This window comes from Cyanistes caeruleus, unplaced genomic scaffold (genome assembly GCF_971803275.1).
Source record: "Cyanistes caeruleus unplaced genomic scaffold, bCyaCae1.hap1.1 HAP1_SCAFFOLD_96, whole genome shotgun sequence".
Taxonomy (NCBI): domain Eukaryota; kingdom Metazoa; phylum Chordata; class Aves; order Passeriformes; family Paridae; genus Cyanistes; species Cyanistes caeruleus.
The window spans coordinates 996613-1010748 of record NW_028255898.1 but is presented as its reverse complement, the minus strand read 5'-3'; the positions used below and the strand labels follow the sequence as shown (position 1 = coordinate 1010748).

The following is a 14136-nucleotide window of genomic DNA, read 5'->3' as shown; positions in this document are numbered from 1 at the left end:
GCATCTCTGCACCCAACGTGTCCTTCTCCGAAGCTGAAGAAAGCCCCCCAAACTGTCCCCGCTCTCCTCTTTTCCTGCCCCCCTTCCCTCCCTGGGCCCGGCCAAACTCTTTGTCTTTTGTCAATCACCCACCAAGTACCCACAGTTAGGCTGTCCCCACAACTAATGGGTAAAAATTCCACAGGCAATCCAGAATTAAAAAAAAAAAAAGACACCTAACCCCCAACACCTGCCCCTGGCAATGACCTGAGATGGGATTGAATATAACAAAAGGGCCATGGCCAGACCCTCACGTTCTTTGATCCCACATCATGTCATTGCCATAGGCAGGAAAAGGTACAGGTGTCTCCCCAGCATGGATCACAGGGAACATGGATCACCAGGTCTCTGCCAAACTTGAATTTTCCAAGGGGGGATAAATCTGGAGCAGTGCACAAAGCTCTTCCTGTACTTTGGGGCATTTGCAGAGCTTCCCTTACTGGTGCTGCCGTTGGTGTTGGGTCAAGCTAGATCTCCAGGTGAAGCTCTTCCCACACAGGGGACACTCGTAGGGTGTCTCCCCAGTGTGGATGCGTTTGTGAGTGTTGAGGCTGGAGCAGTGCACAAAGCTCTTCCCACATTCCACACACTCGTAGGGCCTCTCCCCAGTGTGGATGCGCCGGTGCCTGATGAGGTTGGAGTTGTCCTTGAAGCCCTTCCTGCAATCAGGGCAGCGGAAGGGCCTCTCATCCGTGTGAATCCGCTGGTGATCGCGGAGATGGGAGCTGGTCTGAAATGTCTTCCCACACTCGGGACACCCGTAGGGCCTCTCCCCAGTGTGGATCATCTGGTGGATGGTCAGATGGGACCTCCGGCTGAAGGTCATCCCACATTCCCCACACTCGTAGGGCTGTTCCCCAGTGTGGATCCTCTGGTGGCAGATCAGGCTGGAGCTCTAGCTGAAGCTCTTCCCACATTCCCCACACTTGTAGGGCCTCTCCCCAGTGTGGATGCGCCGGTGGGTGATGAGGGTGGAGTTCTGCTTGAAGCCCTCCCCACAGTCAGGGCAGCAGAAGGGCCTCTCATCCGTGTGAATCCGCTGGTGCCTGAGTAGAGTGGAGCTCCTCTGAAACCTCTTCCCACACTCGGGACACTCGTAGGGCCTCTCCCCAGTGTGGATGCGCTGGTGAATGATGAGGTGGGAGCTCCAGCTGAAGCCCTTCCCACATTCACCACACTCGTAGGGCCATTCCCCACTGTGGATCATCTGGTGGCAGATCAGGCGGTTGCTCTGGTTGAAGCTCTTCCCACACTCCAAGCACTTGTAGGGCTTCTCCCCATCCTGAAGCTGCTCATGGACCGCCAGCTCAGAGCCCTGACTGGATCTCCGGCCGCCTTCCCGGCACAGGGTGGGTCTTTCCTCCTCAGAGCACCCTAGGCAGCGTTTGGAGCCCCTCCTCCTGCGGGATCTCCAAAGCTTTTCCTCCCCATTGGATTCCTGTGCCGTGGAGCTGCTCAAAACGGCCTATTCCACAAGGTTCTGCCGTGGGGATTTGTCCTCCCTGGTCTCCATCCTCAGCTTCTTGTCTGGGGGAGGAAGGACAAGGAGAGGATGGGATTTGCCTCCGTGCCAGAGGGAAGGGGAAGGAGATCCCCCCAGTGCGTCCCTGACAGGACGGCGTCGGCAGTGGGGTTGTCCTGCAGCCGGGAGCCAGGCTGGGCTGGGAGATGGAGCAGGAGAGAGGGGTAAAGGGGCACTGACTTCCTCCTCACCTGCCTGGGTGTCCTGGGGCATCTTCCTCTTCCTCGTAGCCTCCTTCTCCATCCAGCCAAGGTTTGGGAATGGGAAATCCTGGTTTGGGGAAATACAAGGGATGAGGACATTGAGTTTGCAGGTCCCTCTGTCCAAGCTCATCTCTAGAAGTCACCGGACATCTGGGGTCCATAAAACCTCCAAAAACCACCAAGAGTCAGCCCTGAAAATGCCTCCCAGGAGTTCCCCATCTCTAGTCTCTCCTGTCTTCAAGGAGAGAAGGTTCAAGGGTTCCCCCCTGTCCCAGCTTCTGGGAGTCAAGCTTGTACTGGGGACAACCTGTCTGCTCAGTCCCTACCATCCCCAGGCTGCTGGGAGTGCCAGGAATCCGAAAAGTTCCCCCTGTTTCCATTTCCCCACTTAGGGATGGTGAGACCCCCCAGTGTCCCTCCAAGTAGGATTTTCCGCTCAGCTTTGGAGTTCCACATTCTCCAAACATCACCCCCTGCAAAATAAACCCAACCCAGGGACCCCCGAGGATATCCGGGCAAAGCTCCCACTCCCCCATCACCTGTGGGATGGTGGGTGGTGATCCCACAGGAGAGGGCTATGAATTCAAGGAGTGCTCGACCTTGTGGTTCCTTCTCCTTTCCCTGATCCTCCTTTGTCCCTCCTCTTCCTCCCTCTCCTCCCCTTCCATCCTTCCTCCTCCTCTTCCTCCCTAACCCCACCTCCTTCTCCTACTACCATCCCTTCTCTCTCTCCTTCTTCCTCCCTCCTCCTCCTCCCCCAGGAGCAGTGACACCCTTGGTGCCCCATTCCCAAACCCCTCACAGCCCACGGCAGGAGCAGGGATGGAGCCGGGACAGGTCGGGATGGGCAGCACGGGGCTCTCCGCTGCTCCCACCCGCTGGGGACGGGGGGAACCCGGCCCGGGGAAAAGGAGAGGGAAACTGGGAAAATTGGGGGCTGCAGATCCAACCTGGGGCTGGCTGGGGACCCTGGCTGGGGACTGCCAGCCCTTGGGGCTCCTCTGGGGAGATGCGGGAGGGGGGAACACAGAGAGGGCTGGGGGATCCCAGGAGTGGCAGCATTGACAGGGACTGGTTTGTACTTGGATCATCCTGGCAGTGCCTGAGACTGCACTGGCTGTGTACTGATATCATACTGGGATCATACTGGCAGTCAGTAGGAGCCTGCAGGGGGCAATTGAGACCAGGTTGTGAGGAACTGTGAATATGCCCTGCGCTCCCCAGAACCCCGGGATTGCCCCCCATATGTCCCATAAGTGACCCCCAGACCCTTCAGGATCCCAGAGTGCCCCCTCAGTGCCCGTCCGGGACCCCCGAAAGCGTCCCTGGATCCCTGAATGCTCCCAATCCCACAGATGCCCCTTCCAGCCACTCCTGGGAATTCATCTCCCATCATCCCACAACACAGTTCCGTGCCCAAACCTCCCACCGTGCCCCGCGCCCTAAAGAGCACCGGATAGAGCTCCCCAGGTTCCCCCCAAGTGCTCCCGAGCCGTATACATTTACCCCAAGCACCTGCAGCCACGACTCGGACACAAAAATATTCTCCAAGGGCTTCCCCACACCGCCGAACGCGTTTTCCGATACACTTCCGGGACTACAGCTCCCATCATGCCCCGCGGCGCCCTTAGAGCGCAATTCCAGCCGGGACTGCATCTCCCGTCATGCCCCGTGCCTCACCGGAATCCAGTGGCGCTGTGCATACAGCTCCCGTGATGCTCCGCGGTTCCATTAAATCGTATTATACCGGTGCCTACAACTCCCATCATCCCCCGCGGCCTGTAGATTCCCCGTTACAGCCCCCCAAGTGCCCGCCCGGACCCCGAAGGGCCCCCAGATTCCCCTCCCTGACCTCCAAGTGCCCCCCTGGACCCCCAGGTGTTCCCCCTGACCCCGAACTGTCCCACAGAATCCCCAAGTCCCCCTCCAAGTGCCCACCTGGCTCTCCCAAGTGTCCTCCAGACCCCCAGGTTGTCTCTAAATTCCCTCCCCAGACCCAAAACTGCCCCAAATGTTCCTCAGAAAAATCTCCATGGACCCCAAACTTGCTCCTTTTACCCTGTCTGAGAATAATTTAAAAATTATGACCAAAGGACTAAAAATAGGTGTAATTAGCATAAAGAGGGAGCAATAGTGGTCAATTAATTAAAGAAGGGGATTGTGGTACTTAGTACCAAAGACCAATAATGTTTTCAGTTGCGCAAAATGTATCAATTCGTTCATATAAGTATAAAAATTACGTTATAAAAATACAGAATAATATTATAAAAATAAAATTTTAGTTTTTATTAATTAATTAGATTTTAATGATAAAGAAAAGTTGATAAAGGTTCTCAATGCTTTGGGATGTCAGTCCCAGGTGGGCGATGTCAGACATGCTGAGGCTCGGGGTGAGGAGCAGGTTGTCCAAACAGGGGCAGCCTGCATGGGGCTCATTCTTCTCTGTGACCAGACCTCCTAAGGAGACATTCAGCATCAAGATCACTTGGGGAATGCTTCTGTCACCTCTTCTCTCAACTAGAAAATAAAAAAATACACCCTTGATTTAAAAAAAAAAAACCAAAAAAAAAAAAACAAAGTGGTGGATTTTCAAATCTTCCTCCTCAACAGAACTCCAAATTGACCCCAAGCAGCTGCACAAGCCTTGGACTTGAAGACAGTGGAAGGAAGAGAAAGAGTTCCCGAGGCTTTCTGTATTTTAATGAAGCCCCGGGTGCATTTGGGGCTGAGTCCAGGACCCTCAGGCACTGAGAGAAGGTTGAAGAAGCTGCTCAAGGAGTCAGAAGCAAAACTCCAAGTCCCTTGGAGCATCCCTGGGCCCCACTGACTGCCGGCTCCTGGCACACTCAGCCATGGCATGGTCCAGGCTCACGCTGGGACACCTCCTGCACCAAAATTCTACCCTGGCAGGGACTTTTCTTTCTCCTCCCCTCCAGGCTGAACCTGCCAAGCCGCACTTTGGGGAGGTTTCCTTCTCTTGCCACTGCCAAGGAAAGCTGTGTCTCCTGCTGTTCACAAACAGAGAAGGGCTGCTGGGGGATGTGGTGGTTGGAGGCTGCCTGGGGTACAGTGGCCATGAAATCATCGAGTTTTGAAATATTCTGTGAAAGAAGGAGGGGCATCAACAAAACTCCTACACTGGACTTACGAAGAACAGACTTCAGCTGATTAAGGATACAGATTTGGGGAGTACCAAATCAGGTACTGAGTTTTTTAAGGGAAACAGCCTTTTAAATCAAAACATTCTGGGAAGGATGGACACACTTCAAGAAAAAAGTCTTGAAGGAGCAGGAACAGCCGGTCCCTCTGTGACAAAGAAAGAGCCAGTGAGGAAAATGACTGGCCTGGGTGTGCAGGGAGCTTTTGGAGGAACTCAAGGAAAAGATGAGGGTACATCACCTTTGAACAGAGGGGCAGGCAACTCAGGAAATGTTTAAGGATGTCATTAGGTCATGCAGAAAGAAAAGTAGAGGTGAAAGTTCAATTAGAACTTAACCTGGCTGCTTCTGTGAAGGATAATAAATATGTGTTTATAAATACATTAATGGCAAAAGGAAGGCTATGGACAACCTCCTTATTGGGGGGGATATGGTTACCAAAGATGAGGAAAAGGCTGAGGTACTTAACCCCTTCTTTGCCTCAATTTTCAACATTAAGACAGGTTTTCCTCAGGACAAGTGTTCTCCTGAGCTGGTAGATGGGGACAGGGAGCAGAAGAGCCCCCTGTAATCCAGGAGGAAGCAGTCAGAGACCTGCTGAGCCACTCAGATGCTCACAGGTGGATGGGATCGGATGGGATCCATGCTAGGGGGATGAGGGAGCTGGTGGATGAGCTCCCCAAGCTGCTCTCCATCATTTCTCCTCATCAGTCCTGCCTCACTGGGGAGGTCCCAGAGGACTGGAGGTGCCAGTGTGAGCCCGTCCCCCAGAAGGGCTGGCAGGAGGCTCTGGGGAACTGCAGGCCTGTCAGCCTGAGCTCGGTGCCTGGTGAGGTTTTGGAACAGATCCCCTTGAGTGCCATCACACGGCACCTCCAGGATGGCCCAGGGCTCAGACCCAGCCAGCGTGGCTTTAGGAGGGACAGGTCCTGCCTGACCACCCTGATCTCCTTTTATAACCAGCTGACCCGCCTGGTGGGTGCGGGAAAGGCTCTGGATGTGTCGAGCTGGACTTCAGCAAGGCCTTGGACACGGAGAGCCACAGCATTCCCTGGAAAAGCTGCAGCCCACGGCTTGGACAGGAGCACTCTTTGCTGGCTGCAGAACTGGCTGGAGGCCGGGCCCAGAGAGTGGTGGGGATGGTGCTGCATCCAGCTGGTGTCCGGTCCCTGGTGGTGTCCCCAGGGATCTGTGCTGGGCCCAGGCCTGGTTAATATCTTCACTGAGGGTCTGGCTGAGGGGGTCGAGTCCAGCACTCACAAATGGCAGATGACACCAAGCTGTCTGCGAGTGGGGATCTGCTGGAGGGCAGGACAAGGAGACACAGCCTTAAGCTGCACCAGGGCAGGTTTAGGCTGGACAATAGGAAGGAGTTCTTCCCAGAAAGGCTGATTGGGAATTGGAATGGGCTGGCCAGAGGGGAAGTGGAGGGGTCACTGTCCCTCTCCAGTGGCACTTAGTGGCATGGTCTGGGTGACAGGGTGGTATGAAGGCATTGCTAGGACTTGATGATCTCAAAGGTCTTTTCCAACCAATTGGATTCTGCCATTCCATGATGATTGGGATATTCTGGGGAAGCAAGGGGCCCTTGTGACACCGAGGGGCCTCACAGAACTGAGAGGACCACAGTGACCTTGTGCAGCCCCACAGAACCAGGGGTCCATTGTGGTGCTGTGGGGCCAAATGGAACCAAGGGACCTTTGTGATACCAGGGTCTCATGGAACCAAGGGCCCATTGTGACACTGCAGGACCTGGTGTGACCAGGGCTCCATGGTGACTCTGCACAACCAAGGAGAACATTGTGGCACTCTGCACCACACAGCAGCCTCATGCAGCCAAGGGGCCACGGTGACACTACTGGGCCTCAAGGAATCCAGAAGCACACTGTGACACTGTGTGGCCTGGCTCTGAGCCTGAAACCAGTGGCTGGGACAGAACTTGCTGCTGAATGGCTTCACATTGCCAAAGCTAGTGTCAAATATCAAGGAACAGCCTGAGGTTATGGAAGTCCCATCACTCACATTTCATTCCCTCATTTCAAGCTGAAAGTGGAGCTCCACTTGTGACTCTGCTTTTAAATAATGAATGTAAAAATTCAACAAAATTCCCTTAGAAAGACCCCACAAAGGTTCACATTGTGAGAGCTCACTCGAGGTAGTCCCAACTCCTGCCCTGGTTCAGTCCCTGTCAAGCCCACTGTGCTTTCCAGCTGCTTTGCTCCAGCTCCCCCAAAATCACCATGAATTCCACTGAACTGAAACAAATCCAAGTCCTCTTGGACTGTGACAAGGGCAGGGAGAGGTCACTCAGGGATCACCATCACAGGCACAACAGCCCAACATGGGAAAATGAATTGAACTTAGGACTGAGCAAATCAGAACAGGTGAATGAGAATTAAAATCAATCTTGAGAAACACCTCCTTCTGCTCCTGAACTTTTCTGGCTGGGCCGCTGCTCGCGGGGCAGAGAGACGGGCCCAGCCCTGTCCCTTAAACCTCCCTGGGAATCACCCCAGAGCCCTCAGCCTTCCTTGTGTCCATGCCCGGGGCCTCTTGTCTGTCCCTCCCAGGGGCTCCCGTGGCTCTCCCAGTCGTCCCAGTCTCTCTGAGTCCATCCCAGTTATTCCTAGTGCCCCCGCCTGTCCATCTCGACCCCTGCGTGGATTTGACACCCATCAGCCAATCAGAGCGCGGGTCACGGATGACTCATCAGTTGCCAGGCAGATCCACAGAGCCGAGTGCCCGCGCTGGACTCGGCCTCCCAGCGCCGCGCGCTTCATTCCCAGTCCCTCCCAGTGCCACCACAGTCCTGTCCAGAGGCCCCAGAGTCCCTCCCAATGCCACCACAGCCCCTCCCAGTGCCACCACAGCCCCTCACACTCCTTCTTAGCCCATTCCCATTCCACTTCCAGTCTACTCCCAGTTCATTCTCACTTCACTCCCAGACCTCCACCCTCTTATCCAGTGGCCCCGTATCCACTCCCATCTCTTTCAGCGCCACCCCAGTCCCTGCCAGTCCATTCCCACTCCCTGCCAGTCCATTCCCAGTCCCTCTCAATACCAAACCACTCTTCTCCTCTCTCTCCCAGTGCCCCCCCAGCTGACCCCAGTGTGTCCCCGTTCTTTCCCAGTGCCCCCAGCGTTCCCATCTCGCTGGAGCCCTTTAATTCCCAGCCCGGCCCCGGCCGCCTGCTCTGCTCCGGGATGGATTTCTACCCTGCCCACATCCAGCTGAGCTGGTCCCAGGGCCAGCAGCAGCTCTCGGGCCACGTAGTGGCCACGGCTGTGACCCCAGCGGGGACTGGAGCCAGCAGCTCCTGGTGCTGCTGGGAAACCCGCCCCGGCAATGCGGGCTCAGCTCCAGCTGCCAGGTGGAGCACGTCAGCCTGGAGCACCCCCTGAGCCGGCACTGGGGCACGGCCCGGCCCCCACAGCGCCGGGGGAAGCGGGGGAGGCACCGGGGGGGCTGGGAGGGGGATTGGGGTGTGCTGGGATTAACTGGGAGTGAGTTTGAGAGAGACTGATTTAAACTGGGAGAGGGAGTCAGGTGCCTAGGATGGCTGAGAAGGGGTTTGAAGGATGTTGAGGGTGGGATGGGGTTCCGGGGATCCTGGTGGAAACCTGGAGGGATTTTGGGGGTGCTGGATGTAACTGTGAAGGATCTGAGTGAGTCAGGAGGGGCTGGAAAAGCAAGGGCTTGGATGAGGTTCTTTGTGCTTGGAAGAGTCTGGGAGGGGTCTTGGTGAGTCCTGGTGGGACTGGGAAGGGACTGGGAGGGGGTTTGGGGGTCCTGGGGCAGTGAGGGGCAACTGGGAGGGGGCTGTGGGATCCTGAGAGGAAGAGGAGGGATTTTTGGTGGATCCTGAGGAGGCTGGGAAAGGATTGGGAGGAGGTTACAGGGATCCTGGGTGGGTTGGGGCAACTGGGAGGGTGCTTGAAGTGTCTCTGAGGGGTTTGGGGGGTTCCTGACCCCTGCAGACCCCCCTAGAGCCCTCTAAACACGCCAAAGCCGCTTCCCGAGCCCCATTGTGTTGTGGAAGACCCCAGTGGTGAACTCGGTGAAGCCCTGGGCCACCAGCTCCTCCGTGCTCCGCGCTGACACCTCCTTTAATTTGGGAGGGCATCGGGGGGCTCCCCAAGGGGTCTGGGGAGGGGGCTTGAAGGCACCAGGAGGCAACCAGACGATGGTGGGAACAGCCCAGGGGGGCTCGGGAGCAATTTCTGGGTGGATTGGGGGGGGGCTCAGGGGGGTTTGGGGCGGGGGGGGGGTTTCTCAAGGTGTTTTGGAGGCTGGGGCTTTTGGGGGAGGTCTCGGGGTAGTTTGGGAGGGGGGTCTCTAGGGACTTTAGGGAGTCTCTGGGTGTTTTGGGAACTCTCTGGGAGTTTTGGGGCTCTCAGAGTGTTTTTGGGTCCCTGGGGGTATTTTTGGGGTCCCTGGGGTGTTTCTGGAGGTATCTGGGAGTATTTTTGGGGGTCTCTGGGAGTATTTTGGGGATCTCCGGGGCTGTTTTTGGGAGGTCTCTGGGGGTGTTTCTTCGGGGTCCCTGGGGGTCCGCACCGCTGCAGGTCTTGCCTGTCCCCCAGCAGTGCCTTCAGGTGCAGTAGAAGCAGTTCCCGTCCAGCCGCCTCTTGCAGATGTAGGAATATTTCTGCAGCGGATCCTGGGGGTGGCAGGGTCCGTGGGGACACCGGGGGGGGCACGGGGACAGCCCCAGGACAACCCCAGTACAGGCCCAAGACAGCCCCAGGACAGCCCAGCTACAACCAGCCCTGGCCTGGTGTCCCAGTGCCTCCCAGTCCAATACTGGTGCTGTTCCCAGCACCTCCCAGTATCCCTGGGCTGTGTCCATCCCCGTCCCAGGTTCCAAAGCAGCTCCCAGTCCCACCCTGGTGCTGTTCCCAGTATGTCCCAGTGCCACCACCAGTTCCACAGTGTGTGTCCCAGCTCCTCTCAGGCCCACCCCAGTGTCCCAGAGCAGCTCCGAATCTGACCCCAGTGCTGTTCCCAGTATGTCCCAGTGCTTCCCAGTATCTCCCAGTGTGTCTCAGTGCCTCGCCTCGCCCCAGTGTCCCAGTGCAGCTCCCAGTCCCCTACTGCTATCCCAGTGTCCCCCCAGTATGTTCTGGTGCCCCCCAGTGCCACCTTGATCTTCTCTTGGTACACGTGGTCATCCTCGGCGTACTCCCTGTAGAGCTCGGACAGCTCCAGGCACTCCGACACCAGCGGGTTCTGCACCGCGACCTGGGGTGGAGGGGGAAACCAGGGGGGGTCACGGCCTCGGGGGGCTCCGGAACCCCCGCGGGGCGCGGCCGGAGGGGCTCCAGGGGAGGATTTGGGGCGGGGGTTTCCCCACCTCCTGCTGGATCCAGTCCTGCTGCGCCATGGTCACTCGTCGTAGGCCAGGCAGTTCACGTCTGGGGGGACACCGGGGGTCACCGGGGGCGTCCCAAGCGGCTCCCCGGCCCACCGGGGTCCCCCCGAGAGGGTCCTGAGGGGGGAGGGCGGGGAAGGCGCGGAGGGATCGGGGCGGTTTTGGGGGATTCTGGCGGTGGGTCCGGGGAACTGGGGTCGGTCCAGGCGCTGCCGGGATGATCGAGGCCCTCCCGGGAGGAGCGAGGCCGCGGCGCGTGGGAGAACCGGGGGACCGCATCCCGAGGGTGGCGGGATGGAGACGTGTGAGGGGGCTCCGTCGGTACCGTCCAGCCGAGCGGCTCCGGCTGCGGAGGCTCCTCCGCCGCCATCCCCGCGCCGCTGCCGGGGGCGGGACCTGCCCCGCCCACAATGGGCGTGGTTACCGATACCGCCCCCGCCCTCCCCTCATGGCGGCACCTCCCTCAGGGAGCGATGGCGGCCCCGGTGAGGGCGGCGGGCACGGTCCGGGAGCTCCGCGATCCCCGGCGGGGTCCCTGCCAGGGCCGGTGCCTCTATCAGCCCTCCCGGCCCCGCGCCTTTCTGTTCTTTGAAGCGAAAATGAAGGGAAATGGTGTTTTCCCGTTAATCGGAGAAGTAATGAAAAAGGCGCGATTGAAGCTCTGAGAATCGCCCGTGAAGGGGGTTCCTCCTCCATTTAAACAGGCACTTATGGAAGGAAGGTTTCTGCCTGTGTTCAAACTCTTTCTCCTCTCACTGCCCGCTCTTTCTGCCGGCGTCACAAGGATATATCAGGGAGGCACTTGGGAAGAACCGGGATGGAACTGAGGGTACCGGGAACATGAAATTGGGTAGAAAAGGATCGCACCCACTCCGCTGCTGCTTCAGCACAAGGCTTTGCTCCCTCAGCGCCTCCTTCAGCAGCGCCGCGTGCCCAGGAGCCTCCAGGTGCCTCCGGGTACCTCCGGGAGCCTCCAGGTACCTGCAGGAGCCTCCGGGTACCTCCAGGAGTCTCCAGGTGCTCCCCCAGCTCCCACCCAGCCCCTCCTCTCCTCCAGGAGACACCCGCGCAGGTGTGCCGAGGTAACACCTCCCAAAGCGACCCCCGGCAGGACCCGCCGCCTCCTCATCCTCGCTGGTCTCACCAGGGGTAGCCAAGACTCCCAAAATTCCGAATTTTCCCCAATTCTCCCAGGCTTCCGCTGTCCCGTTTGAAACTTCCCGCGCTGCCGGGGTGAGGGGCGGGGTTATGCAGATTTATCGAGAAAAAGTGTGCGAAAGGCACGCTGGGAGAATGTTTTCTGGGGGGTTTCGGGGTTCAGTGGGGCCGGATCGGGCGGGACGCGAGAGGGAAATGCGGGAGGAGGCGCGGAAAGAGGCCGGGAACGGCCCGGAGCAGCTGCGGGGGCGGCGCGGGGGTGGCCGTGAGGTGGTAAAAGGCAGATCCGGGTGGGATCGGTGCGGGGCGGGAACTCCCGCATCGCTTCTCGGCCTTTTGGCTAAGATCAAGTGTAGTATCTGTTCTTATCAGTTTAATATCTGATAGGTCCTCGATGAGAGGACTTCATGTTAAACAGATTTTTGGGTTCGGGAGTTGGACCCGGAGCTTGCTTCCTCCACTCCGCGCATCGTCCCGGTATTGCAGAGCCTCCGGGAGCGGTGCACCCCGCTCGGGGTCACCTAATGGGTTAAAAATAGAGTGAGCTTTTCTTTCGAGTCGAGACCGCCCGGTTTCAATCGCGACATCCCCGCGCTGCGACTCAGCCCCGGACCCTTCTCTATCGCGATATCACCACGCTGCGGCTCAGCCCCGGACCCTTCTCTATCGCGATATCCCCGCTACCGCCAGCGCGGCCCCCCACCGCACCCGCCGCGCTCACAAAGGGCTCCGAGCGATCGCCCGTGGCCATCGAGTGCCGTTCATCGAGCGCGGCTCTATCGCCATTCTATCGCGGCTCTATCGCGCTCACAGCCCTGCCATCGGCACTCAGCCTCGCTCCTGCATTCTCCTGCCAAACAAGAACTTTGCTCTCTAACTTAACTTCTCTTCTTAACCTCTTAGGCTCTCTTACCCCCTCTTGCCCCTCTTTCTCTACCCATTTAATTACCTTCTGCCCTTATGCTCTCAGCCTCCCCTTTCCGCTTTCTCTCTCCCTCTTTGAGCACGTTTATGCTGTGGCTGGCAGCGTAAATGGATCTCTTCCACCCTCTACCTAAATAATAAACTGCTTATCCCAAGCTCAGCCTGGCTTGGAGAAGTATCTCACCGCAAACCCGTTTTTACTCCTACACCTGGGGCCGCATTTCTGGGCACACCTGAGCCCCTGCACATCTGGATACCCATTTTGGGGTGCACCTGAGCTGCTGGCTATCCGTGTCCCTACTGTTTGGGCTGTATTAGGTTTGCACAGCCTGCTTTTGATAGCTCGGCTTTCTACAGGGCTGGGTTCTGAGAGAAGGTTCTGGAAGTTTCCTCTGTGTTCAGCAGATCCAATCCCTGGATGGATCCAAAGATGGAGGTATCAGATGCAGAGGGCCACGAGGATGCAGAGATCCACCCGTAGCCCCTGGAGAAGCCCATGCCGGAGCAGGGCAATGCCTGAGATGAGGCTGTGGCCCCGGGGGACACCTGCGGACAGAGGGGCCCTCACTGGAGCCGCCTGTCCTGGAAGGACTGACCCCATGGCAGAGTGACCCACACTGCAGCACTGTGAGGGGCTGTTCCCCATGGGATGGACTCAGCTTGGAGAAGTTCCTGGAGAAGTCTCCGGTGGGAGAGAGCCCAGGGTGCAGCAGGGGAACGACTCCTGTCCTTGAGCAGCGGGAAAAGCCCCGGGGGATGGAGTGACCATGGCCCCATTCCCTGTGTCCCTGCACTGCCGGGGGAGGAGGCGCAGTTGGGAGGAGGAAGGGGTGGGGGGAAGCTGGTTTTAAGGGTCTTCCTTTACTTCTCATGATCCTGCTCTGAGTTTGTGGAGTTTTCTGCCAGAAATCTCTCTCCTCCCCCACTCATCCACAGGGGTTTGGAGCAGTTTACCTTTTTAGGGGGAAATCCGAGCGATGCACTTATGCTCCTAATTAGAGGTGGGAGAAGTGAGGCTCCAGGGCTTCCCGCTGAGCCGGAGCCACCGAACACCCAGGGCAGGGAAAGGCGGACCGGGAGCTGCGGAGAACTTTGTTTGTGTTGGGAGCTCAATGGCGGCTCGGGCCGGGCCCGTTCCAGGGCTGTTCCTCATCTCCGCCCTTCCCCTCACACAGCCCGGGGGCCTGAGAGCGCGGGGCGGGACTGTGCCGTGTGCAGAGAGCCCGCCGCTGGCTGCGATTGGCTGCTGCTGCCGTCACTCGTGGTTCTGGCGCGCGCTGATTGGGCAGAGCGGGGACAAGCCCGGCCCCGCTGGCGCCCCCAGGGCGGCCGCGGGGCAGGAGAGCCGCCATTGCCGGAGCGTCTGTGCGGGCCCGGGAGCGGCGGCAGCGGCCGGAGCCCGGTGAGGCGGCGGCGGAGCTCGGAGGCGGCCCCAGCCATCGCAGGTGGGAGCCGCGCTCGGTTCTGCGGGGGCTCGGGGCTCGCTGCGGGCCCGGGAGGGGGCGGCAGGGGGCTGTGGCGGGTTATTTGTGCCGTGGCCGGCCCGTGTTGGCCCTGGCGTGAGGGCGCTGCGGGAGCGGCTGCCCGCGGTCTCCTTCCCGCTGGGGCCTCGGCAGGAGCCGGTGCCGGAGCAGCGCTGGCTCGTCCCGGTTCGTGTCGGTAGTCCGGAGGTGGCTGCGCTGTGCCCGGGGCTGGGCGGGAAAATTCCCGGCGCCAGAGGTTTGTGTGGCCAAAGGAGCCCGAGGAGCGGTGTGAGAGTG

The 14136-nt window shown here is 58.7% G+C and overlaps 1 protein-coding gene, 1 non-coding gene and 1 pseudogene across 2 annotated transcripts in view; 1 reads left to right on the top strand and 2 right to left on the bottom strand.

Annotated features, from left to right (window-relative positions):
* Positions 1-475: 475 nt before the first annotated feature.
* LOC111922030 (uncharacterized) overlaps positions 476-14136 on the bottom strand; it is a 57636-nt gene continuing 43975 nt past the window's right edge. Inside the window, 1 exon segment of the mRNA XM_086873387.1 lies at positions 476-1374. Within this exon segment, the coding sequence (XP_086729513.1) occupies positions 476-1374 (899 nt within the window).
* On the bottom strand, positions 9165-12238 carry LOC147646483 (uncharacterized; annotated as a pseudogene).
* Positions 11773-11963, top strand: LOC147646484 (U2 spliceosomal RNA). Its single transcript, XR_015281869.1, has one exon. It is a non-coding gene; the product is annotated as a U2 spliceosomal RNA (small nuclear RNA).